Raw genomic sequence first — 26,406 nt, 5'->3', positions numbered from 1 at the left:
AAAAGATTCTGGGGGAAAGGTCAAAAATAGCTCGCTCGCTTATAAAATGATAATATGTTTATATTATTATACATAAGTTATGTTTAATATTTTTTGAAATCCTTTTTTCTTTTAATCCTTTTGGTTACAAGCTTTGGTCACATCAGAGAGCCTTTTAGTTTAGACATCTGAGCATTCAAAATGAAGTGAAAGATAGTAACCAATTCAATTTAAATATATCTTAAACTAGTGAATTTTTCCAATAGATTTTGGGAGAAAGAAAAAAATGTTTATTTTGTGTGTTACCTCTCCTGAACTATTTCATTTATGCTTTCTAAGAAGCCTTAACTGTATTAAATTTGGAACTGACTTGGAGAAAAGAAATGAGTAAACTTCTGAGAAGACTTCATTATAGAAAGTCTGTTTGAAATTCTCAGACGTCTTAGGAAAATGAGTACTATTTTTAAAAATAGATTTTGAAGTATTGTTTTTCTATTTAGATAAACCAACACAAAATTCAGAAAATGAACAAAATTCTGTCACCCTGGAAGTCCTGCTTGTGAAAGTTTGCCACAAAAAAAGAAAGGTGATGTATAAAATGATACTGGTGGACTAAATGGAATAATTTTTTTCCGTTAAATATGTTTATGCAAATATATTTGTTTTTAAACTATGTGGTTGTTGTTTAGTTGCTAAACCATGTCCGACTCTTTTGTGACCCCACGGACTGTAGCTTGCCAGGCTCTTCTATTCATGGGATCTCCCATGCAAGAATACTGGAGTGGGTTGCCATTTCCTTCTCCAGGGCTCTTCCCGACCCTGGGATCTAACTCAAGTTTCCTGCATTGGCAGGTGGATTCTTTACCACTGAGCCAGCAGGAAAGCAGTTTTAAACCTTAAAAGCTTTAAAATATGTTGATGGCTGAATTGTAAAATTGATAACCTCTTTTGCCAACCTCCCATGTCTTCAGGTTTTTCTAATCTGACTGTAGGTATCTGCATAAAACTTTGTTATAGAAGTATGACAATGTGGGGGAAGAAGCTTATTTTTTAGCGTCTTAGGACATAAATTCAGTTGCTTCCTGCTACTCTAATCTCTTAATTTTTTTTTTCACCTTAGCTATTTAAACACACTGGTATTTTAAATAAGGGCTAAGAGAGTGTTCTTCCCTAAAGAATTATCTTATACCAGTACTCTCAGGCAAAGAAATTCAGCTGCTAGCGTTATCAGTCATTAACTTGTTAATATATTGCTTCAAATTTTTATTTGCAAGATGAAATCATTTTACCATAGAAACAAGTGTTATACTGGTTAAATTTCCTGGGCAACCCACCAAAGCCAGTAGGTTTACTTTTAGTAAACCTACTTTTGGAAGTCCTTCAGTGTTTTAAGAATAGGAGGGACTTCCCTGGCATTCCAAAAATTTAGGACACTTTCACCACTGGGAGCATGGGTTCTATCCCTGGTTGAGGAGCTAAAAGCCCACGAGCTGTGGGGCAAGGCCAAAAAAAAAGAGTAAGAATGGTCTGTATAGAGGTTCCTATTGCTAATGCTCTTCCAAAATCATAGTAAGATGATGTGGTAAAAACTGTGCTAGAGATATGGAGTAGACCAAAATGATGGGAGATACCAGTGTAACTGTATATTAAAAACTCTATAAAGGTTAATTAATAATACTCTCTAGTCCTCCAAACCCCATACACAGTAAGTAGTAATGTGAAAATTCTTCAAGATATATTATTTAGGCAAAAAGAAATGACTATAACTATAGTATGATCCTTCTTGTGTTAAGAAAAGGCATAAATATTTTCGTCAAAGGATATGCACAGCCACTTGCTAATATTAGTCCTCTCTAGAGTATAAGAACTGGGGTGACGGAGACTTGCATTTTTCCCATTTTACACTCTTCTAGAACAGAATTTTAAGACTATAAGCATGTATTCTGTTTGTTTTAAAACAGAAGCTACCTAAAATAGGTACTGTATTTTCTTGTTATAAGGTCGTCTGCATCTTGCAATTTTTCGGCTTTGCTCTTTCAGCATAGCCCTGGTTATATAACGATAGAACATTACTCATAAGATGATTAATATTACTTCTTATAGACAATATATTTCAATATATGGATTTATTATTTCTTAAGGTTGTTGTCAGGGTTATCGTAATCATCTTTTTTCATTTCTAATGATCCTATTAGTTACTTTGTTAAAACTAGAATATTTAAGGGAAAAGGGTAGTTTACATGAGTTGTAATACTTGAGGCATGGTTTTAGTTCTATATTTCTAACTTAACACTTTAAGATGACCATCAGCTAAATATAAGATATACTATATCATTATTTTCATTATATTGAGGAAGTCCTCAATTGTGTTAATATTTGAAAGATAGTTGATTGATTATTTTCTTTGTGCTTCATCACAATTTTCAGACCTTTGTTTAGAATCTTAGCATGCCATTTGGAAATCATGCCCTAAACTGTACTTCCTATAGCTGTGATTAGAGGTTTTATTATCATTCTTATCATTGCATATACATAAATAAATATAATCTTTGCCTTTGCAGGATGTAAGTTGTCCGATAAGGCAAGTTCCTACAGGTAAAAAGCAGGTGCCTTTGAATCCTGACCTCAATCAAACAAAACCTGGAAACTTCCCATCCCTTGCAGTTTCCAGTAATGAATTTGAACCTAGTAACAGCCATATGGTGAAGTCTTACTCATTGCTATTTAGAGTGACTCGTCCAGGAAGAAGAGAGTATAATGGGATGATTAATGGAGAAACCAATGAAAATATTGGTAATTTTTATTTTAATAATTTTGTTAGATTTTATTGTTGGAGATTAAGATGAACTGTAAAAATGATTGAAGTAGTGCATCTTCATAGTACTCATAATTGTGTACAAAGTGTTTCTTTTAGAGGGAAAAATGATGCAGAACTAGAAGTTATTGCATGTGCTCTAACAACATGGCCTTTATTAGGAAATCTCTAATGAGATAATTAATATTATGGTAAACTGGCCTGGTGCTTACGCTATTGGTTATTGTACTGTACTAGGTATTTAATTCGTAAAATTTTCATTATTATATGGTGAAACATTTCATGTAGTAAAAAAATATATGTATATATTGAACACTGGATGGAAAAGATTGGTATTTAAATTAGTCTCTGAGCAAATAATTCATCCTTTCCCCTAGCATGTGAAGAATTTCATACATACAGAACATTCAAAAGAATTTGGTAGTGAACAACTATTTATCTACCACTTAGATTCTACAGTTAACATTTTATTATACTTACCACATATCTATCCTTCTATCCTCCACACTGTTCTGAATCCACCTTTGAGGTAACTATTCATATAACATATAGGTGCTCAGGACACAAAGATGATTAAGAAATCCAGTCCCATCTTCCAAAGCCTCATAACCTAGAATACAGAGATAAACATAAAATATAATTGCAGCTAAATGATCCATGGTATAATAGAGGTATTTTTGAAGGTTAGTGGAGAAATACCTTGACAAAAATAATCTTTGAGTCTTGAGGCATTCTTTGAAGTTCTTGGAAAGTAACCATGAATGAGGAGGAATTTTTTTCTCCTTGCCTAGCAGGGAAGATCATTCTGAATAGAAACTAACATCTGCAAAGATGTGGGGTTAATAATGTCAATGAATATTAAAAAGTAAGAACATACACATAAGGTAGAAACATAAAATTGAAGGGTGTCAGTCGGGGTCTTATATTGCAACTTCCTGTACCTCATCTGGGATAGAGTATATGCTATGTGAAGGGTCCAAATGTCATAAATCTGGTGTATTTGTTTGAATATTTGATTCATGAGTAATGTTTGTCAAATTCAGATGTCAATGAAGAACTTCCAGCTAGAAGAAAACGAAATCGTGAAGATGGGGAAAAAACGTTTGTTGCACAAATGACAGTATTTGATAAAAACAGGTAATGTTGGACAGGCAAGGCTCCCATGTTTTAGGAATGTTTTTATTTTGAAGCAGAATATAGTGGTGATACCGTTTCTTTGCCTTTCTCTTTATTACTATGGATGAAAAAACAAATTTGCAAATACCAAACTTTTCTCTTTATCACAGAAAGCAGTAAATACCGATGAGTTGTTTGAATGTTCAGTTAAGATTGTTTATTCAGCAAGTATTTTCTCAGTGTCTACTTTTTTGTTAGATACTGTTTTCGCCCATGAGGAGGCAGCAAAACCCTTGCCCTCATGGAGCTTAAATTCTAGTAGAGGAAATAGGTACTACTCCCCAAAATTGTATCAGCTAATGTACTTAGTGAGAATGCTGTGAAGAAAAATACGAGAATAAAGGGTTGTTTTATAGAGAAAGCCTCTGGGAGAAGGTCATATTTGAGCAGAGACTTGAATGAAGTGGGCTTCATGCAAATATTGAGATTATGTATTTACCTGAGTTAAGGAAGAAAATTGTGTGTTACCATCATTGTGTGGCTCTGTGTGCATTTGACACAGGGTAGGAAGGAACACTTGGATTTATAATCATTTCTGCAGTTTCCACTTGGGAATTAAGCACCTTAGTGCCAGTAAAGAACCGCTGGGAAGCGAATGCAGTATTCTTTATTTGGTACGATTAGAGGATGAAACCTGTAATATGCCATGATTTCTTGTCCTGAGGTGCTCACTGTAGTGAACACAGTTCACTGTCAGTCAGGAATAGGAGAAAGCCACGCCAACTAGTGCATTTCTCCTGCTCTTTAAAAAGTAGATTATTGCCTTGATATCCACTTACTAGCCACCAGGGTAAAGAAAGTTTCTGGGCTTTTAATGGGAAAGCAAAGGTGATTAGGAATAGTGCGATTGATTTTGCTACCATGTTGTCTTTGAGTCTGTCACTTAATGTCAGCGACATTGTTTTCTCTAAAGTCAGAAATTTGAAAGGGGTTATGTCTGTGGGAAAAGCAGTTAGGCTGTCGTACACTGGACTTCATCAGTGTTAGTAAGTGTTCTCTTTTAGGCAGTGTAGGAGGAGGGGTACATTATATTCTTTTAAAAATTCTTTCTACCTTAAATATGTTAACATATTCCTTGTATTTAAAAACAATTGCCTTTTTAAAAGTTTTATTTTTAATTGAAAGATAATAGCTTTAAAATACTATATTGGTTTCCACCATACATAACACAAATCAGCTATAGGTATACATATAAAAACTGCTTTTTAAAACAGTAGCAAGAGGAAATCATAAAATAATTTTCTCCCAACTTAAATTTTGAAAATTTTCAAACTTAAAAAAGGTAAAGGAAAAATGCAGGTAGTTAATACCCATGTACCCTTCACCTAGATTCATAATTTGTTGACATTTTACCACATGTGCTTTATTCATGAGTATTTTTGTGATAAACCATTTGAGGGTTTTAGATCATGACACTTGATTCCATTTCTTATTCCTAAACTTAGCCCAGATCTCCTGAGAGCAAGGACATTAACCTCCATAACCACAACACATCTACCATATGCAGAAAAGTTAACATGAGACAAAAATACAGTGCTCTTTTCCCAGTTGCCTCGGTAATGTACTTTTCTGCTCCCTACTCGCTGTAGTCAAGGATTGTGATCTCTAGCTAGTCGTCCATTGTTGTACATATTTAGTCTCCTTTAATTTGGGATAGTTTTCCAGTCGCCACCCCCTGCTTTTTTCCCCTTCTGTGACACTTTAAATACAGGCCTGTAGTTTGGCAGAATGTATTCCATTTTGGACTTTTGTGATTGTTTCATGTTTAGATTCAGGTTAAACATTTTGGGTAAGAACACTAATTGATGTGTTCTTTGTGCATGTCACAGACACAGCTGATAGTTGGTTTGATCACTTGGTTATAGTGGTGTTCATATTTCTCCACTGTAACGGTACCAAGTATGGATTAATGAATTCCACTTTTATTCAGTCTGTTTTAATCTATTTCTGTTGCTATTTTAATGTTCAAATTGTCCTAAATTTGCTCAGGAGGAGCTCTAGAGCTCCAAACAGGTTCCTAAGTCCCTTTGACTTATTTTTATTCATTTATTTCCTTGTTTTCCAGAGTATTCTAGATATTCCAGGCTTTACATTCTCCTTTTCCTACCTCTGCTCTGGAATTGGCTCTTTCTTAAGAGTCATGGTTCCTTTAGTAGAGGAAAAGTATTTGACAGCCAAGATCTGGGGATTAGATGTTTAAAAATTCATTTTATAATCTCTGAGAAGTTAAAGTCTCCTTAAAGAGTAAAAATCAAAAGCCATATCAAAAAATATGAATATGGAGCAAAATAAAAAGTTTCTTTTAAAAAATGGGCTTCCCTGGTGGCTTAGAGAGTAAAGCGACTGCCTACAATGCAGGAGACCTGGGTTCAGTCCCTGAGTCGGAAAGATCCCCTGGAGAAGGAAATGGCAACCCACTCCAGTACTCTTGCCTAGAAAATCCCATTGACAAAGGAGCCTGGGAGACTGCAGTCCATGGGGTCGCAAAGTCGGACACGACTGAGTGACTTCACTTTCCTTTCCTTTTGAAAACAAAAACACCATCGTAAGCCAAGTTGAAATAAAAATGACAAGTCAGAAGAAAATTAATTTGAATTCACAATATGTAGATATCAATGGATACTTCATTCCTCTAATACATACAGATCATATTAAATAAAAAGGAAAACACAACTGACCAATAGAATGAGGAAGGGATATCATGAAAACACAAAAAAAGAAAACATATGGTTTTTAAACAACTAAAAGGTAAAACATCTGAATATAAAAATGCATTGAGATGTCATTTTTTTCACTTACCAGTTTGACAGATATCAAAAAACTTGGTAAAGTACCAGTGATGAGGCTGTGGGGGAAAAGGGACTCTTCATACATTACAGATAGGAGAGTAAATTGGATTGTAGCCATCAAATGTACAACCATAAAACAGAATGTTATGTAGCCATGGAAACGTGTGAGGAGAGCTCCTTTCCATTTTAGAAGAATATTAATATCTATTCAAACTAATAAAATCAGCTTTAAAAAATATTAAACTGATACACTGAAGTAGAAAAAATTCAAGTAGCACAACATAAAGACAAAAATTCTTAAGTTCTTGAAATCATTTGCTGTTTAGAGTCAGCAGAGACAAGCTGTCTATATTGTATTGCTAGCTCTGTCTACTCATTGTGTCATCTTAAAGCAAGTTATTTAACCCTGTCTCTGCCCCTGTTTCCTCTTCTGAACAGTGAAGTAATAGCCTACTTCATAGAGTTGTTGGGAAGATTAAATGAACCATGTAAATAAAGTCTTTAAAATAGGGCCTGGCACATAGTAAGCACTCAATAAATGTTAGCTAATATCACCTAAGAGAATTTCTCTAAGACTGATGAGGAGATGCCAGATTCTTGATATATAGTTAATTATTGGGTATGGTTGGAGAATGGTATTTAGGTTAGTAATGTTACCAGTGTTTAATGGTATGGAAAAAATAAAAAACTATATATACACACACAAATATGTACACACACATTAAAACTGTACTGTGAGTATGGGTTTAATTTAATTGATTCTTTGATTCAACCAGTATTCCACATATTCATTCACCTGTGAAATGTTTATTGAGCACCTATATGTGCCAGGTGCCCCCTTAGGATCTTATAATTATCCGATTTGTCATTATAATCATCAGTTTGCTGAGTCAAGAATTCTAGTTCAAGTATTTACAATAATTAAAGATAACAGACATAATTCTTAGTGGCTCCCTAAGGCAAGTATTAAAACACTGTTGTTATTTCATTTCTAAAAGTATAAAGCCTGCACACATGCTTTATACTTAAAATTTAAAACTTACTAAGTTTTAATACTGTAAGCATATTATACTTTAAATGTTTTAAGTTATATTTGAGTAGCTACAGTAATGAAATAATTCTCTAGTAATAGTTATTAGTACAAATCATTAAAAAAAATTTTTTGGCCAGGAATGGAGTGTAGGTATATTTTTAAATCTTGTTGGGAATGTAAGCTAGTTTATAAATTTAATAAATGCTTTTGAATATAAATCTAAAGATGTAGAATTTGTGTACTTACAGTAATACTCAGGTTACTTTAAAGTGTATGTGTTTGTCTAACAGGCGCTTACAGCTTTTAGATGGGGAATATGAAGTAGCCATGCAGGAAATGGAAGAATGTCCAATAAGCAAGAAAAGAGCAACATGGGAGACTATTCTTGATGGGAAGGTATGGACTACTCAGAAGACTGAGCACGTTATAGTTATAAACTCCCATTTCTGATTGATGTTTTCTTCCCCGAATGCAAATTCATGTTGAATTCATATTGGAAGGAAGAGTCCTTTTTTTTAATACCTTGAAAAACACAAATCAAAATTATCTAGTCAGAGTATTTAATGGAAGGCATCATGCTTGGAGCCAGACCACCAGGTTCAAATCTCCACTTGTAGCTATGTGGCATCTGGCAAGTTACTTAATCCTATGTGTCTCAGTTTTCTCATCTGTAAAGCAAGGCATAGAATTGATGGATTAAATGAAATAATTAATGAAAGATGCTTAGCACCGTGCCTGGCATAAAATAAGTGCTCAATAAATGTTAACTGATATTTTAAATCCCATTCATAGTAACAGCAGGTAACATCTGACTAATAATAAACTTATCAGGAAATCTTTAAATCTTAGATGAAGCAGGCTTAAAATAACTTTTAAGAGACTTAAAAATAGGCATACATACAGTTCTTGGATAGGCAGACAAAAGAACCAGTGTTATTTGCTTCTAAATATATTAGATCAGTGTAGCAGCACAAGCAAAATCCTGAAAGGATTTTTTTTTTTCTTAAGCCTTGGAATTATTCTAAAGTTAACCTAAAACTGTGTGTAATAGTACTAAGGAAAATTATGGAAAAGTTTTCTGAGAACCTTTACATTGCAGATAACAATAAAAGAACTTAAGTTTATGGTACAAGTATAGGAATAGACAAGCACATCACTGAAGCATAGTCTTGAAATAGTTTTGAGTTTAATCTGTGATAAAATTGTTGTTAGATCTGTGTGGGAAAGATAAACCGTTCATTATCTGTGTGACAGAATTGCTCTCTAGCCATCTGGAAATAAATGTATACCTAATAAATTCCAGAAGGCTCATAAATGTAAATGTAAAAATTAACACTACATAGCTTCAGAAAAAAGACAGGTGAATATTAATATAATCTTGCTATGAGAAAAGCCCTTCTAGGTATGATACAAAAGCTAGAAAGCATACAATAAAAACGACTAATTAAAATGAGTCGTTTCTATACTTTAAAAGTCTAAAGTTAAAACCAAATGATGGACTGGGGCAAATATTTGTAACATACAAAAGGCTAATATGAATATGCAATTAATAAAAAGCAATCTAATTAGGAAAAATGGATAAAGAACAGTCTGACAGCTCTTAAAGCAACAGATACAGATGACTAGTAAGCTTTTTTAAAAAGATACTCAACTTTACTAGTATTCAGAGACATGTAAACAAAATCAGAGATTACTAGCTTTTGATTACTAGTTTGACAACAGGTCGACAGTTTCTAGTTGGAGATGTGGGGACATATATTCTCAAAGAATGCTTGAAGTTAAAAATAAGTTGATATAACTTTACTGGAGGGGAGACTGACAATATAAATGAAAATTTTAATTGTGTATATACTCATTAACAATTTGATATAACAGTTTATATTTTATAATTTTGTCACAAGGTAGTACCTAGATAACTGAAAAGATCTAGGTAACAAGTCTTGCCTGAAATTTTTAAATAGTGAAAAATTGGAAACACCTTAACTCTTAAAATGATAGCCATTAAAAAGGGCAATATTTTGACAAGATTTCCATGATATTCAATTTTTACATAATAACACATACAACCACCTTTTCTAAAATTAAGCATAATAGTGGTTACCTTCAGGTGATGGGATTTTAAATAACTTTAATTTATATGTATCTACAGTGCTTGAATTTTCTGCAGGTATTTCTTATTTTTATGTTTTAAATTTTTTTAAGTCTAAATTTATCCTTGAGAAAATAGGATTATTGTGTATGAGTTTTGAGGTTTTTCCAAGAAATTGAGACAATATTAAATTTCTTTTTTAAAGTTTAAGTTTCTTCATGAGAAAATAGAGTTATTATATATGAGTTTATACTCATATGAGTTTATACTCGTGCTGCAGTCCGTGGGGTTGCGAAGAGTCGGATACGACTGAGCAACTGAATTGAACTGATACAGGAGCTTGGGGATTTTCCCAAGGAATTGACGTATCCTTTTAAGTCAGGTCGTATAGATTTGCTTCTTTTTAACAGCTCTATGTTACTCTTTTAAGTATATGTCCCATAGGTTGCTAAACTAATGTCACTTAAGTTGATAATTAATTTTTTTACATTTTAACAAACGTGAGTATACTTGTACTCACTTGTACACGTATCTTTTTGCATTGCAAGTATTTTTACAAGATAAATTCCTAGATATGGACTCATTATGTCAGAATCGGTTTATATGATTACCCTTTCACTTCACTCCAGTCTAAAATTCTAGTTTTAAAAGGATTATTTGTAATAAAGATGTAGAAGGAGGTTAGACTTGTGTGGCAGTAAAATAGGAAATCATTGAAGATTTCTATAAAAAGGAATAGCATGAAAGCATCTTTGACAAAAATTACTTGGTCTCCTGAATATGGATTGAGAAGTAAAAATTAGAAGCAGAGAGAGCAGCTGAGATACTGCTCTCTAGTAATAAGATACTGTAGTAAGAATCTATACGTAGTAATTATATGAGAATAGCAAGAATAGGTTTCAAATGTAATTCTGAAATTTTTAGTTTAGGGTCACTGCTGCTAAGTTGCTTCAGTCGTGTCCGACTCTGTGTGACCCCATAGACGGCAGCCCACCAGGCTCCCCTGTCCCTGGGATTCTCCAGGCAAGAACACTGGAGTGGGTTGCCATTTCCTTCTCCTTTAGGGTCACTAGTAGAATGATAATGCTTGGGACAAAAATAAGTGTACTTGAGAAGAAAAGATAATAGATTCATGTCTAAACATACTTTAGTTCAGGATTACCTGGATATCCAAGTGACAATGTTTAGAGCTCTAAGTGTAAAGAAGAGAGAAGCAATTTGGGAATAATCTAATAGGTAAATCCTTGAGGATGGGTGAGAGATTGGGGCTTTTGGCTAAATGTTGGCTAGGAATTAATTAAGGAGACCAAGGGAAGAGTGGCTTTGGAAGTGATTGAAAGTGGAGGAGGAAAGCCTCAGTGTCCTAAAATTCAGAGCGAGAACCAAGGGCAGTCGTTAGTGAAGCTGAGAAGTCAAAAATTATTCATTGCTAAAACCATTCAGTTCAGTCAGAAGTAATTGGTCATCTTTACAGAAGTTGCAAACTGGCAGGCTTTGGGTACCATAGTTGTTTTTTTTTTAAATTTTGTTAGTTACCAGCAAATAAAAATGGGAGTATTTTTCATGTGAACTTAGAAAAAAGTCTGAAAATATGGCTGTATTGGGCCAGTGTTTGTATGGGGAACCAGTTTAGCAATTGCCAGTCTGAGCCCTCTAGTACTATATACAGTCTTTACTGCGCCATACATTTACTTTATTTCCCTGGCTATCCATGTAGGCATTTGGGGGTTTTTAAAGGAAAAATCTGTTGATTGAAGTCAGTTCCACATTAATATGTCATAATAAGTATTTTTTTTTTTACTTCTACAATTTCCTTCATTTTGGGGGATCTTCACTGTTTTCATGTTTTTTCTTTTTTAGAGACTGCCTCCATTTGAAACATTTTCTCAGGGACCTACTTTGCAGTTCACTCTTCGTTGGACAGGAGAGACCAATGATAAATCTACAGCTCCTATAGCTAAACCTCTTGCCACTAGAAATTCAGAGAGTCTTCATCAAGAAAATAAGCCTGGTTCAGTAAAACCTACTCAAACTATTGGTATGAAAATTTTGCTGTCAAATAATGCTTTGCAGAGTTAGGACTTAGGTTTTAGATTAATTTGTCTTTTGCTCCAGTAATCTTTAGGAAATATTATTTGACTTACTAGACACATGATGAGTACATTACGATTCTCCTAAAGTTCTGTGATGAAGTGCTGATCAACAGTACTTTATTCACTAGATGTATGTGGGAATTTTGGAGTTTTTTTTTTTTTTTTAGAATCATGGTATAATATATAGTATATATACCATATATTACATAATATCTTCAAATGAGGTTTCAGTTCACTTCATTCGCTCAGTCATGTCCAACTTTTTGCGACCCCATGAATTACAGCATGCCAGGCCTCCCTGTCCATCACCAACTCCTGGAGTTCACCCAAACTCATGTCCATCGAGTTGGTGATGCCATCCAGCCATCTCAACCTCTGTCGTCCCCTTCTCCTCCTGCCCCCAATCCCTCCCAGCATCAGTCTTTTCCAATGAGTCAACTCTTCGCATGAGGTGGCCAAAGTTTTGGAGTTTCAGCTTTAGCATCATTCCTTCCAAAGAAATCCCAGGACTGATCTCCTTTAGAATGGACTGGTTGGATCTCCTTGCAATCCAAGGAACCCTCAAGAGTCTTCTCCAACACCACGGTTCAAAAGCATCAATTCTTCAGCGCTCAGCTTTCTTCACAGTCCAACTTTGACATACATACATGGCTACTGGAAAAACCATAGCCTTGACTAGACGGACCTTTGTTGGCAAAGTAATGTCTCTGCTTTTGAATATGCTATCTAGGTTGGTCATAACTTTTCTTCCAAGGAGTAAGCGTCTTTTAATTTCATGGCTGCAGTCACCGTCTGCAGTGATTTTGGAGGCCAAAAACATAAAGTCTGACACTGTTTCCACTGTTTCCCCATCTATTTCCCATGAAGTGATGGGAACAGATGCCATGATCTTCATTTTCTGAATGTTGAGCTTTAAGCCAACTTTTTCACTCTCCTCTTTCACTTTCATCAAGAGGCTTTTTAGTTCCTCTTCACTTTCTGCCCTAAGGGTGGTGTCATCTGCATATCTGAGGTCATCAATATTTCTGCCGGCAATCTTGATTCCAGCTTGTGCTTCTTCCAGCCCACTGTTTCTCATGATGTACTCTGCATATAAGTTAAATAAGCAGGGTGACAATATACAGCCTTGACGTACTCCTTTTCCTATTTGGAACCAGTCTGTTGTTCCATGTCCAGTTCTAACTGTTGCTTCCTGACCTGCATACAGGTTTCTCAAAAGGCAGGTCAGGTGGTCTGGTATTCCCATCTCTTTCAGAATTTTCCACACAGTCAAAGGCTTTGGCATAGTCTATAGATACCTTTATGTCAGTTTAGGAGAAGTTTTTCCATTAAATAAATTTGTCCCAAACGCATGAGAAAATGATTGGTTTTCAGAGCTTTGTAGTTTGGAATTGCAGCTATATAGGGGTTTGGAACTACGTGCTTTTTCAAATTTACATAAAAATTTGTTAATATTATGGAATTGACTTAACCATTTAAGAATATTTGAACAATTTGGGGGCTGGAAGAGGATTATTATAACGTGAATTTTATCAGATTAAATTTTGTAGTAAATTTTTAAGAGGAGAAACATTTACAAATTCTAGCAGTTAGCTCTGTTGGGTTAAGGCTCAGGTTGCAGTATTCTTTCATTTTTTTATCTGCCTGATGAGAACACTGTCCTTGACCTGAGGGTATCCATGTGTTTTATCTAAGACTGTTTAAGAAGGCAGAAGGGAGTTGTCTTTGACATATACCACTCAAGTCCATCCATTAGCTATGTGCAAGTCACTGTAGTTAGAGTCAGTTTTAGGAGATGTAAGAAATGACCCGTGTCAGGGGAAAGATTTCCCAAGGAAATTGTAGTCTGGGCACTTCTCAAAGTGTTCTGTGGCCAAATACTAGTAAAAGAGTTTTCAGGAAACTGAGAAGAAAAGATTTTTACAAAGTTTTACATAGGAAATGATTACTTATGTCAGGAGAAATACAAATTATCATCTTTAGGTCAGTAAAATAATACACCAAAATTATTAATAATGATTATGTTTTGGATTTGGAATGATATTATTACAATCATTTTCATTTAATTTGTTAAACTAATATTTAGTGGATATCTGTTCTCTGTTGTGCACTGGGAATACAGAGACCAGTCAAAACCTTACTTTGACCTTAAAGTGCTTAAAGCATTACAGTGACTACGTATAATTAGTTGGGGTTATTTTTTAAATGTTTTAGAACGTGATAGGTGTCCTAATGTTTTAGAACATTTTAAAGGGGAAGAAAGAATGGATCTTAACCAGTAAAGACCTTAGTATCTGGTTAGGTTGATGATAAAGGGATTGTTCCCCTGAAATCAGTTGAGGGCGAAAACATTGTATTAAATACCACAAGAATTTTGTGAAACCTTTATCGTTTAATTATGTTCACAACAGATATTATTTCACTTTTTAGAAGCAAGTATTTTCATTAAAAGTATATATTTTCAGCTGTTAAAGAATCATTGACTACAGATCTGCAAACAAGAAAAGAAAAAGATACTTCAAATGAAAACCGACAAAAATTAAGAATATTTTATCAGGTAAGCATAGCTGACCCTTCTTTTTTTAAGTAATCATGAGATACCTTTGTTTTGCACGTTCTATCTGAAATATTTTGGCTTATTTAAATAAAAAGAATGCCTCTGACTTGATTTTCCTTTTATATTGTTTTAACTATGTTTAAAGTTGATACTGAAACAAAATATCTTGAGATAAGTTGGAGATTTGCTGTTCTTTTTATTTTTTGTTATCTTTAAAGTTCCTTTATAACAACAATACGAGACAACAAACTGAAGCAAGAGATGACCTACATTGCCCTTGGTGCACCCTGAACTGCCGCAAACTTTATAGCTTACTTAAACATCTTAAACTCTGCCACAGCAGATTTATCTTCAATTATGTTGTAAGTAGCTTTTCATTTTTTCTTACTATTATACATTATGATACAATTTGGCTTTCAGAAATTATACTTTGTGCAGAATGCCAGTTTCTACATTGAATGGATTGTTTTTGGATGAATTACGGTGAATGATTCAGTGTTTGTGTATATTTGCATAGTGCACCTCTAATGACTCACATAATCCTAACCCCAGCTCTTTGAATTAAGTGGTAATTTCCTTATCCTTGCTCAGACAAGAAATAATTTGTACAGTTACCAAGCCAATAAATGGCATAGCCAGGATTTTAACATGGATCTTTTTGACTCCAGATCTTCTGGCTTCCTGTTCACCATGCTGGTATGCCTGGCTTATTTTAGTTTTCAAAACATTTAAGAACCCACAAGTACATTTTAATTAATTAAGTTGGAGGAATAGGTATTTAAGATAGGATAATTAATACTTTATTTTTCTAATCACCTTGCTCTTTTTGTTACAGTATCATCCCAAAGGTGCTAGGATAGATGTTTCTATCAACGAGTGTTATGATGGCTCCTATGCAGGAAATCCTCAGGATATTCATCGCCAACCTGGGTTTGCTTTTAGTCGCAACGGACCAGTAAAGAGAACACCTATCACACACATTCTTGTGTGTAGGTAGGTAAAAAGGTTATGTGGCAAAAGTTTATTTTCTGACTTTTTTGATGTTTGAGGAATAAAGGGAAGCCAGTCAAAACTACTATTTAGGTGGCAGTTCGTATTTCAGTTTTAAATAAGTCTCTAGGGTCGTATACTGCTTTATAACTCTGCCTGGCTCCTGTTTCTACAGCAGTTTTCTCACTTCCTCCGCACAGCTTTTTCCTGTGTTCATGTGGCTACTGCTCTAGTGGTTATAGGGGGATTAAAGTGTCTCCCAGTAGAAGTCTGTGTGCATGCCTAGGTGGAAACCTCTGTAAGAAAGGAATGTACTCTGAGTAGTGTGAGCCCTCTCTGTGTTACTTAATATTACAGCAACATTTCTTTCCATTAGGCCAAAAAGAACAAAAGCAAGTATGTCTGAATTTCTTGAATCCGAAGATGGAGAAGTGGAACAGCAGCGAACATACAGTAGTGGACACAACCGCCTCTATTTCCATAGTGATACTTGTTTACCTCTCCGTCCACAAGAAATGGAAGTAGATAGTGAAGATGAAAAAGACCCTGAATGGCTAAGAGAAAAAACCATTACTGTAATTATTAGTTTTGTTGCTGTTACCATCATTATCATTATTGACAATGATTTTACAATTTTATGATGAAATGATTTTGTTTGAAAACTAATAACTTTAATATGAATTAAATTTTTGACTTAATGTTAAGGAGCATTTTTCTAAATTAAGGAATCCAGGAATCTACAATTTTTGTAATTGTGTCATTTTAATAGTTACCACCTAAAGGAAGTACAGGTTTTCTTCTTATGATTTTGTGGTTTTTCACTTTATTTTAAGGCAACTATTTCATAACTAAGGATTTCCCTTTTAAAATTACCACTTAAATGGATGTTGGAAACATTGCTGCTTTGCTATATAAATAAGTTGTGGTATTTTTAGTTATAAAAAATTCTGTTTTTAACATTCTCACAATTTTTTCTTAAAAATATCAATTATATTTATTCTGCATCTAATAGATTTTTTTTTCCTTTTTTTCTAAAAGCAAATTGAGGAATTTTCTGATGTTAATGAAGGAGAGAAAGAAGTGATGAAACTATGGAATCTCCATGTCATGAAGCATGGGTAGGGTGTTTCTAGATTTAAATATTCAATTTCGTTTATGTTCTTTTTGTTGCTTCACATTCTATAAATCTGTGTTAGGATCTTACTTAAAATTTAGGTATAGTTTGTTCTAAATATCCTAATTCAAGTATTAGAAAAATGGTTATCTTCAAAGAATGTTTAAGTAAGGTGCTAGCTCCATCTAACAGCAGGTTTTTAGTTAATGTTTTCTTAATAACCCAGCTTTTATTCCTTTTATTGCTAGGGAATACATAAATAATACACCATGGGCTACACACCTGGAAATCCTGAAAACCACTAACAGAATTATTAACAAAATTTTTAACTGCTTTATTATTCAGACTAAAATCTAAACAGCTAGCTTTTCTTATTTCTTACTACCATTTCATAAAGCTGAGGGTAGAACAATCCTAATTTCTCGTGCCTTTGGGGCTGTAGCATTGTTTTTCCTATACAACTGCTTCCCTATGTGAACTATTTACCTGTCAGTACATAGATTCTTCTCTACCTTCATTAGTATTAGACCCTTAAATAAGGCTTTCCTTTATAGCACATGGATCTAAGGTTTTTTCCTTTAAAGGTTAAATGAAATAAATGGGAAGGAGCATTTTATTTTCTTTATTTTGGGGGAATGGAGGACTTAAGTGTTTTAAGTTCTAGTTCAGATGACTGGGTGCATCGCTTATAGCCTTTTTTTTTTTTTTTTTTTGGTAAACTGCCTTGAGCTAAGAATAGTCTTCACAGTTTTAGTGGGTTATAAAAAAAATTAAAGAGGAAGACAATAGAGATTACATATGGCTTGCTAATTCGTTTCAGTCGTGTCCGACTCTTTGTGCCTCTACGGACTGTAGCCCACCAGGCTCCTCTGTCCATGGGATTCTCCAGGCAAGAATACTGTTGTGGGTTGCCATGCCCTCCTCCAGGGGATCTTTCCAACCTAAGGATCAAACTTGCGACTCTTATGTCTCCTGCATTGGCAGGAGGTCTTTATTTACCACTAGCGCCATCTGGAAAGCCCACATATGGCTTGCAAAGCCTAAAATACTTACTGTTTAGCCTTTTACAGAAAATGTTTGCCTCATCCCTGGTCTAGTCATTAAAACTCAGTTATGAGTAAATATGTATGTGGAGGCTTGGCTGAAATCTTTCTCCTTTTGTCTTGATATGCCAGTTTCAAGATAGAGTTTTAGTCAAATTACTTGAGTTATATTTTAATTCCTGATCCAAATCTTTCAGCGTAAGAACTACTAGGTTCACTATAAACTGGCATTACAAAGTGGCAGGTAGTTGGTAAACTATTTGTATTTTTTCAGATCTGCAATCAGGCTTTTACATTTTACAGATTCTGGTTTGAGTCTCAGTGGGTAATTGAACATCCATCTCCTATTTGGTTTAATTTGGTTCTCTCAAATTTTATTCCTTGCCTTCCACCAAAACAGTCACACTATACCACAATTGTTGTGACATCTTCATTTTTTCCAAAGTTTACCATGAACTGAAAGTGTGTAGAAACACTGCTTCTGAAATAGGAAACTGAGAGAATAGTGTTATACAGTTAATGAAAGTGGAGTAGCAGGAGAAAATATTTTGCACTTTTAACTGCTAACTTCCTAATTTCATTAGGAAAAACAGAAATGACATGTGTTTAAGCTCTGGTTAAATTAAACCTCTTTAAATTTCGAACATGGTAAGTTTATTCAGGTGATCGAATCTCAGATTCACTATAGTTTTACTAGTTAAATCATCACTTTTCTAGATACAGTCTTATTATCCTGTAATAGTTATCACTGTGGCCTGTGACAGAAATACTTTGTATTATTGTTGATGTGTTTGTGTTTTTATTAAATAGGTTTATTGCTGACAATCAAATGAATCATGCCTGTATGCTGTTTGTAGAAAACTATGGACAGAAAATAATTAAGAAGAATTTATGTCGAAACTTCATGCTTCATCTAGTCAGCATGCATGACTTTAATCTTATTAGCATAATGTCAATAGATAAAGCTGTTACCAAGCTCCGTGAAATGCAACAAAAATTAGAAAAAGGAGAATCTGCTTCCCCTGCAAATGAAGAAGTCACTGAAGAACAAAATGGGACAGCAAATGGATTTAGTGAAATTAACTCAAAAGAGAAAGCTTTGGAAACAGATGGTGTCTCAGGGGTTTCAAAACAGAGCAAAAAACAAAAACTCTGAAAAGGCTTAACCCCACATTATGGACAAACACTGAAATTTCATTCTAGGGAATTCAGCCTCTAGGAAGAGTTCTGTTTTTGTTTTTAATCATAGGTTCCAAACAGGCACTGTCAGATGAAGTAAATGATTTCAACAAGGATATTTTTAATCAGGGTTCTACTCAACTTCAGTATGCAGCATTACCCGCATATCAGTTTTATTGATGTCATTAAAATATTCTCAAGTTCAAGCATGAAAAGCAATACCTTAAAGTATTTTTAACTTCAACAATTGTCTTATGAAATATACTGAATTGATAATCTAGAAATTATTTCATATTTATATTGTGTTGGGTGGGTTTTTTTCTTTGCATTTGTGACTGGCTGTTTTTCTACTTTGTAATTGTGAGACATTTTCTTGGGGAGGGAAAATTAGAAAGTGATTCCTTTTTTTAGAAACTGAAGATTTTTGTGAAATTATGTTGCAGTACTGTTTGCAATCAGACCTTAATCCTTGACTTTGAAATCATTTATCAATTTGGAATGAAAAATTACAACATAAGGTATTTTACATTATGTGAGTTCATTTTACAATTTAAAAATAGCACTTCTTCATCTTAGGCCTGTTTGAGAACATGTTAATTTTTCACATTGTTGTCAGTGAAATGTCAATGTTGGCTTCTAAGGTTACTGACCATCCATTTGTTTTTATGTGGATAATTTTAGTGCATTGCTCACCCAGTATATTTTTTTAAACTTGAACATTTTGCTGTTTGTTTTTTTTTTTTCCTTCTTTCCCAGTTAGGTAATCACATGGAAGATTCAGCTGTCCATATCTGTTCATTAGGATTGTAAACCAAGGGAAGAAAGAGTTTAAGATTTTTAAGATGCCACTTTTGAGGGAGGAAATGTTCTATAAAAATGAACCAGAAAATGTTGTAACTTTTTTTTTCCTTTGCAAGGATGTCTTCGTAATGTATTTCATGATTAGAATATCCAATACAGATAAGCTGACTTGAATCGTTTTGAGCAATTTTGCCCTGTGTTATATGTGTCTCATGCACATATTTACAGTTGGATTTTCTCCAACAGAAAGTGGTTTCACTACTGGCACATTAACAAGCACCAATAGATTTTTAGTCCAACTCCAAGCACTGTGGTTGAGTAACATCACCTCAATTTTTTATTATCCTTAAAGATAATTGCATTTTCATATTCTTTATTTATAAAGGATCAATGCTGCTGTAAATACAGGTATTTTTAATTTTTTTAATTTCATTCCACCACCATCAGATGCAGTTCCCTATTTTGTTTAATGAAGGGATATATAAGCTTTCTAATGGTGTCTTCAGAAATTTATAAAATGTAAATACTGATTTGATTGGTCTTTAAGATGTGTTTAACTGTGAGGCTATTTAACTGATAGTGTGGATGTGATTTGTCATCCAGTATTAAGTTCCTAGTCATTGATTTTTTTTGTGTTTAAAAAAAAATAGGAAAGAGGGAAACTGCAGCTTTCATTACAGACTCCTTGATTGGTAAGCTCTCCAAATGATGAGTTACAGTAAACTCTGATTATGCCTCTGCATAGTGGATTTTGAGCATTTCTCTCGGGCTTTAATTTGCTAAAGCTGTGCACATATGTAAAAAAATAGATTATTTTAGGGGAGATGTAGGTGTAGAATTATTGCTTATGTCATTTCTTAAGCAGTTATGCTCTTAATGCTTAAAAGAAGGCTAGCATTGTTTGCACAAAAAGTTGGTGATTCCCTCCCCCAAATAGTAATGAAATTACTTCTGTTGAGTAAACTTTTTATGTCATCTTATAATAAAAGCTGAAAAAATCCCTTTGTTTCTATTTATAAAAAAAAGCTTTTCTATATGTACCCTTGATAAGAGATTTTGAAGAAATCATGTAAGATGATAAAGCATTTGAATGGTACAGTAGATGTAAAAAAAAAAAAATTCAGTTTAAAAGAACGTTTGTTTTTACATTAAATGTTTATTTGAAATCAAATGATTTTGTACATAAAGTTCAATAATATAAAAGCTGCATTCTGTTTTGTTTTTTATTATATTATGAATTGTTAATACACACACAAATTTTGGCTTGGCTAGGATAGGAAATATCCAAAAAATTATATCCATCAGTCAGAGCAGATAAGTTGAGAAAAATTAATGTGAAATCCTGCTTTCAGTTCTAGTAATAGCAGTTGCAACTAGTATGTTATACTGTCACATAAAAAATATTTTAAAATTTATCATCTAGGGTAATATCAATATTAATTGCCCTAATCCTGATTCACCTTTGGTTTTTTCAATTTTCTTTTGAATGAAGAAGGATTTACATTGGCTTTCAAAAAGCCATATGGTGAGACACAAATGATAAAACAATTATATACTACTATATTCTGTGAGGTCAGTAGTTGAAATTAATTTAGTCTAATTGAGGAAAATGTTACCGAAGTGCTGGCAGCTCCACTGTGCTTGCTTTATTTATAAGAAATAGCTTGCCTGTACACATGTTGTGTATTCTTGAGCTGAGCGCCCCTCGGGTTCCAAAGCTCACTCTGTTTCTTTAAGCACCTGCTTCCTTTTCATTAGACTGTTGAGTCAGTCGCACTAGCCTTAGTAGTGACTCATGGTCTTCATTGGTGTTGAGATATTTGTTATATAAACTGAAGGCCTTATATGCCATGGTAACTAAGCATTTGGATTTCAGGCAGTAAGAAGTATTTGGAGATTTACTGCACAGACATGACACAAACCAGTCTGTGTCATAGGTGAGCCGTGGCTCCAAGAATCTGGGAGGGAAGAAGCTCTCCACAGGGAGAAGCACAGGGATGCTGCGGGAGTCCTCCAGGTGAGATACCCAACTAAATAGAACTCTGCCCACTGTAAAGTAAGTGCCCAAGAAGTAATAGTGTTTCAGTGTGAAGAAATGAACTAATCAGCAGTGACAAACCCAAGGGAAGAAGAGTTTCATAAAGGAAGCCATCCCGTAACAGAACATGAGTGTAAGACAGCAACTTTAAGGGTTAAATAATGAAACAGGTTTGAGGAGTTTAGTGTTAACAAATGGAAAATGATTCGGAGAAGTTTATCATGAATATGCAGGAAATAGGGCCTTCAAAAGGGAAACAGGCAGAGAGACGGGAGAGTGGATAGGAAGGTTGAGCCTGCAGACTATGGAAGACAGAGGACACCAAAGATACACATTGCCAGAAAAGGAAAGGAAGATAAGAACACAGGTCGATTCAGCTTGCTAAAGGTGAAAGTGCTGATAATACTGTTGGGTAAAAAATGGAGAAGTAGGGTACTCATGACATTTCTGGTGGGGAAATAAGCTAGTACAACCTCTACAGAGTAATTTGGTACTTACCATTAAAATCATAATGCGTTTAACCTTTGCCCCAATGATTTCATCTTCAGGAATTTAATCTGACAGATAAACTGGAGCACGTGTAAATCGACAAACTGACCACTGTTGAGCAGATCAGAAAGGTACAGGAAAGTTTCTAGAATACTTCCATTTTTAACAAGATTTGAAAAGAATGTGTGCCCATATTTGCTTGAAGAATATGACTAAATGGATACACAAAAGCAACTGCTGTCAAAGATGGCTAGGCAAAAGGGCAGGTGGGAAGGAGGCTGTTACTGTGCAGTTTAAATATACTGCCTGTTTTCTGTAGTTTTTACATTTAAAAAAACAGAAGAGGGATGGTTTCTCACTGGTAACCAGGTATAATGGATAAGTTGTTAACAAAGATTTGGAACACAGTCAATTGGTATTAAGTAAAACAGGCACTGTAAAAAATTGTCTGAATGCTGTATTTATATTTTTTGTTAATCTAAATAGTATGTTGCTCCAAGGAAAGCAGAGATACATGTTTTATTAACTATACCAGTACCATATTAAAATGGATCATTGATGGTTCCCAGTAGTTGACTGTGTAGATCACAACAAACTAGAAAATTCTTAAAAAGACAGGAATACCAGAGAAATCTGGATGCAGGTCAAGAAGCAACAGAACTGGACATGGAACAACAGACTGGTTCCAAATGGGGAAAGGAGTATGTCAAGGCTGTATACTGTCACCCTGTTTGTTTAACTTATATACAGAGTACATCATGCAAAATGCCGGGCTGGATGAAGCACAGGCTGGAATCAAGATTGCAAGGAGAAATATCAATAACCTCAGATATGCAGATGACACCACCCTTATGGCAGAAAGCAAAGAATTACTAAAGAGCCTCTTGATGAAAGTGAAAGAGGAGAGTGAAAACGTTGGCTTAAAGCTCAACACTGAAAACTAAGATCATGGCATCTGGTCCCATCCCTTTATGGGAAATAGATGGCAAACAGTGGAAACTGTCAGACTTCATTTTTGGGGGCTCCAAAATCACTGCAGATGGTGACTGCAGCCATAAAATTAAAAGACACTTGCTCCTTGGAAGAAATGTTATGACCATCTAGACAGCATATTAAAAAGCAAAGACATTACTTTACCAACAAAAGGTCCATCTAGTCAAAAGCTATGGTTTTTCCAGTAGTCCTATACAGATGTGAGAGTTGAACTATAAAGAAAGCTGAGAGCTGAAGAATTGATGCTTTCGAATTGTGTTGGAGAAGACTCTTGAGAGTCCCTTGGACTGCAAGGAGATCCAACCAGTCCATCCTAAAGGAAATCAGTCCTGAATATTCACTGGAAGGACTGATGCTGAAGCTGAAACTCCAATACTTTGGCCACCTGATGCAAAGAACTGACTGATTGGAAAAGACCCTGATTCTGGGAAAGATTGAAAGCAGAAGGGGACAACAAAGGATGAAATGGTTGGATGGCATCCCCGACGTGATGGACGTGGGTTTGAGTAAACTCCGGGAATTGGTAATGGACAGGGAAGCCAGTGTGCTGCAGTCCATGGGGTCACACACGGTCGGACACAACTGAGCGACTGAACTGAACTGAGTTGTTGACAGCATAAAAATCGTACTTTTCCTGCCTGATTGGAATTCGCTATCTTTTCAGTCTTAATCTCTGATGTATGCAGTCTCCCCTCCAACCAGGCAGGGTACCAGAGTACAGCATGGTACACACCACGCACCCTGGTGTTCTCCATACACAGTCTACAATCCAATTTCTGGAGCACCTTCTGTGTCTTACAAGTGTAAGATTGGTTTTTATACAGAGGTAAAAATTCACTCAAGTATATTCTTAGACAAACATAAGATTGTTAGTTATGTTAAGATGTCACATGGATCAATCACATTATAAAGCTGGTTTTAGAGAACAGGGTGTATATCTCCCAAACTACTGTATTCAATCGGTTGTCTTTTCCCATTTCTGACTACCATCCTGTCCACCCACATGGCAGAACTTAACCAGTGGCCACCTACAGGTACACCATCTCCTGGAGTCATATTTCTGTCCACTACTACGTCCTTTTTCAGAACCCTAGTAGCTTCTGCCTGCTTTGGCGGCACACTCTCACTCCAGCTGTCCAGTCATCCATCTGTGGATGTATGCCGGGACTTGCCCCAAGTACCGGGAATGAGTTGAGTAAGACTCATGTTTCAAGGATTCTCCCAGTTCTCATGGATCAAAACTAAAGCCACTTCTTTCTCCTATCCCTAAACAAGTATGCACCTCTTTGCTAGACTTATCGCTCATTACTCCAGAGAAGCAGTGAAGCTACACAGGTCACAGAATGAAAGCTTTTTCTATGTTTGAGACAAACATGTGAATCACCTAGAACAAGGGCCTAGAATGTAACGGGGGTCCAACAAATCTTAACTCCTTTCTTCACTAATTCAACTAAGATTTTCTTCTGAGTGGATTCTGTCCAAATGATCCCTATTTCTCTTATTTGGGGAAAGCAGGGAGCTGGCTCTTCTGTGAGGCCCTGAAGGGAAAGGACCACGGTTGCCGTGCCGTTCATTAGAATCGCGGAGCCTTATTTATTTCTTAATTAATTCCTGGGCACCTATAATGGCCTTCGCCTTAGTTAAGTGTGAGGATACAAAGATGAAGAAGCCAGACATTGTTCTTGTCCTTGTGAATCTTGAATTCCAGAGAGGGCAACATTCGTTCGTGTTTTTAGTAAGCCAGGTTAGTAAGCTAAACGTCTCATCTCAAGTTGGTGCCCCAGGGACATAGGGCAGTGTGGACACAGAGGAGCGTGGCAGAAGAACTGAGAATCCACAAGCCTGGATTTGAATGCCAACCCCAGGGCCTTTGCAGCGCCAAAACTCAGTTACTTGACAACACTGAGTTTGTTTCTTCAACTGTAAAATGGGATCAAAATCCCTCCTTCAATAGGATGGGAAGCGGGAGGGAGAGATTCCAGAGGGAGGTGACATGTATACGCATGGCTGATTCATGTTGATATATGGCATACACCAACACAGACTTGGAAAGCAATTATCCTTCAATTAAAAATGCATTTAAAAAGTAATCACTATGGCAACAGACCCCCCCCCCAAAAATAAGAGTGCCTCCTTCAACAAGGGATCTAGATAGTAACCTGCTCTTGGTTAACATCACTGTTTCCTTCCCTACAACCTTACAGTTTTGTCAACTTCAATCCTCAGCTCCCACCTCTGAGGAAAAATCACATGCTTGCTCCTTCTTCCACAAGCTATATATTTTAAGACCCTGGAGAAGTCTCCTGAGATTATATTAACAAAGTCTTAATTCTCTACAGAACTGCAAGCTTTCTAACACTGCCTTAGGTAAGACTAATGAATAGAAGTGACATAGAAAGGTCACTTTTCATTTAATCAACATTAAATTCCATGAAAGAAAGGCTTTTGTGAGAGATTAGTTTTATTTTGCTGAATATGGTTTTTGTCTTTTAAGAAGGAAAGTGCTGTTCTTAGTTCATAAGTACTTATCAGATACCCACATATAAGGAAATGTTGGGTAGGAAGTACATCCCAGACTTTTGGATTTCACAGAGCTGTAATATATATTCAAAAAATTTTTGACATTTTGTCAGGATTTACAAACAAACCCAGCAAACCTGATATCTACTGTCACTTTAATTTTACAGAAGGACACAGTATAAAAAGAGCAAGAAACTTAAATTCCAGAATAAACGATAGTCTTCCAAAGAGAACAAATTTAGATTTACCAAAAGAAAAATCACCATGGAGACTGGACTTTTAGTTACTTTGGAGTGGTTACTCCCAAATCTGCCTTCATAATAATTTCATTTCTTTAAAAAAAAAAAAAAGTGAGCTCCACTAATAACAATTGAATCAGAATTTCTGCTATTTTTAAAAGCTCTCCAGGAAATTCTAATGTGAGGCCAGGGTTGAGAATAACTTGCTATAGGAGATACAAAAACTCAAGGAATTTATAATCTCGTGGGTTTAAAGCAGGTATTAGAAACTCACATACCTACAGGGTCAGCTGTCATATGAGCTACGTGGCTGAGTGTTATACCAAAAACAAACTAGGAAGACAGAACAAAGCAGTGGTCCCCAGTCTCTGGGATCTGATACATGATGATCTGAGGTGCAGCTTGTGGAATAATAAAGTGCACAAAAAATATAACGTGCTTGAATCATCCCAAACCACTGCCCCTGACA

General features: G+C 35.2%; 1 protein-coding gene across 2 annotated transcripts in view; it reads left to right on the top strand.

The window, feature by feature from the left end:
- The window catches only part of SUZ12 (SUZ12 polycomb repressive complex 2 subunit), a 39,271-nt gene extending 18,410 nt beyond the window's left edge, over positions 1–20,861 (top strand). Inside the window, exons 6-16 of one of the 2 annotated variants that reach the window (XM_005693232.3) lie at positions 480–565; positions 2,541–2,772; positions 3,838–3,931; positions 8,083–8,188; positions 11,742–11,919; positions 14,440–14,531; positions 14,750–14,893; positions 15,367–15,524; positions 15,898–16,096; positions 16,560–16,639; positions 18,489–20,861. In XM_005693232.3, the coding sequence (XP_005693289.2) occupies positions 480–565; positions 2,541–2,772; positions 3,838–3,931; positions 8,083–8,188; positions 11,742–11,919; positions 14,440–14,531; positions 14,750–14,893; positions 15,367–15,524; positions 15,898–16,096; positions 16,560–16,639; positions 18,489–18,834 (1,715 nt within the window). In that variant the 3' untranslated portion in view covers positions 18,835–20,861. The remainder of the gene's footprint in view (positions 1–479; positions 566–2,540; positions 2,773–3,837; positions 3,932–8,082; positions 8,189–11,741; positions 11,920–14,439; positions 14,532–14,749; positions 14,894–15,366; positions 15,525–15,897; positions 16,097–16,559; positions 16,640–18,488) is intronic. The other variant, XM_013971910.2, reaches the window with a different exon arrangement.

The sequence above is a fragment of the Capra hircus genome, chromosome 19 (assembly GCF_001704415.2).
Source record: "Capra hircus breed San Clemente chromosome 19, ASM170441v1, whole genome shotgun sequence".
NCBI classification, from domain to species: Eukaryota; Metazoa; Chordata; class Mammalia; order Artiodactyla; family Bovidae; genus Capra; species Capra hircus.
Note: the sequence above shows the minus strand (reverse complement) of the source record. Positions and strands in the feature narration are given on the sequence as shown.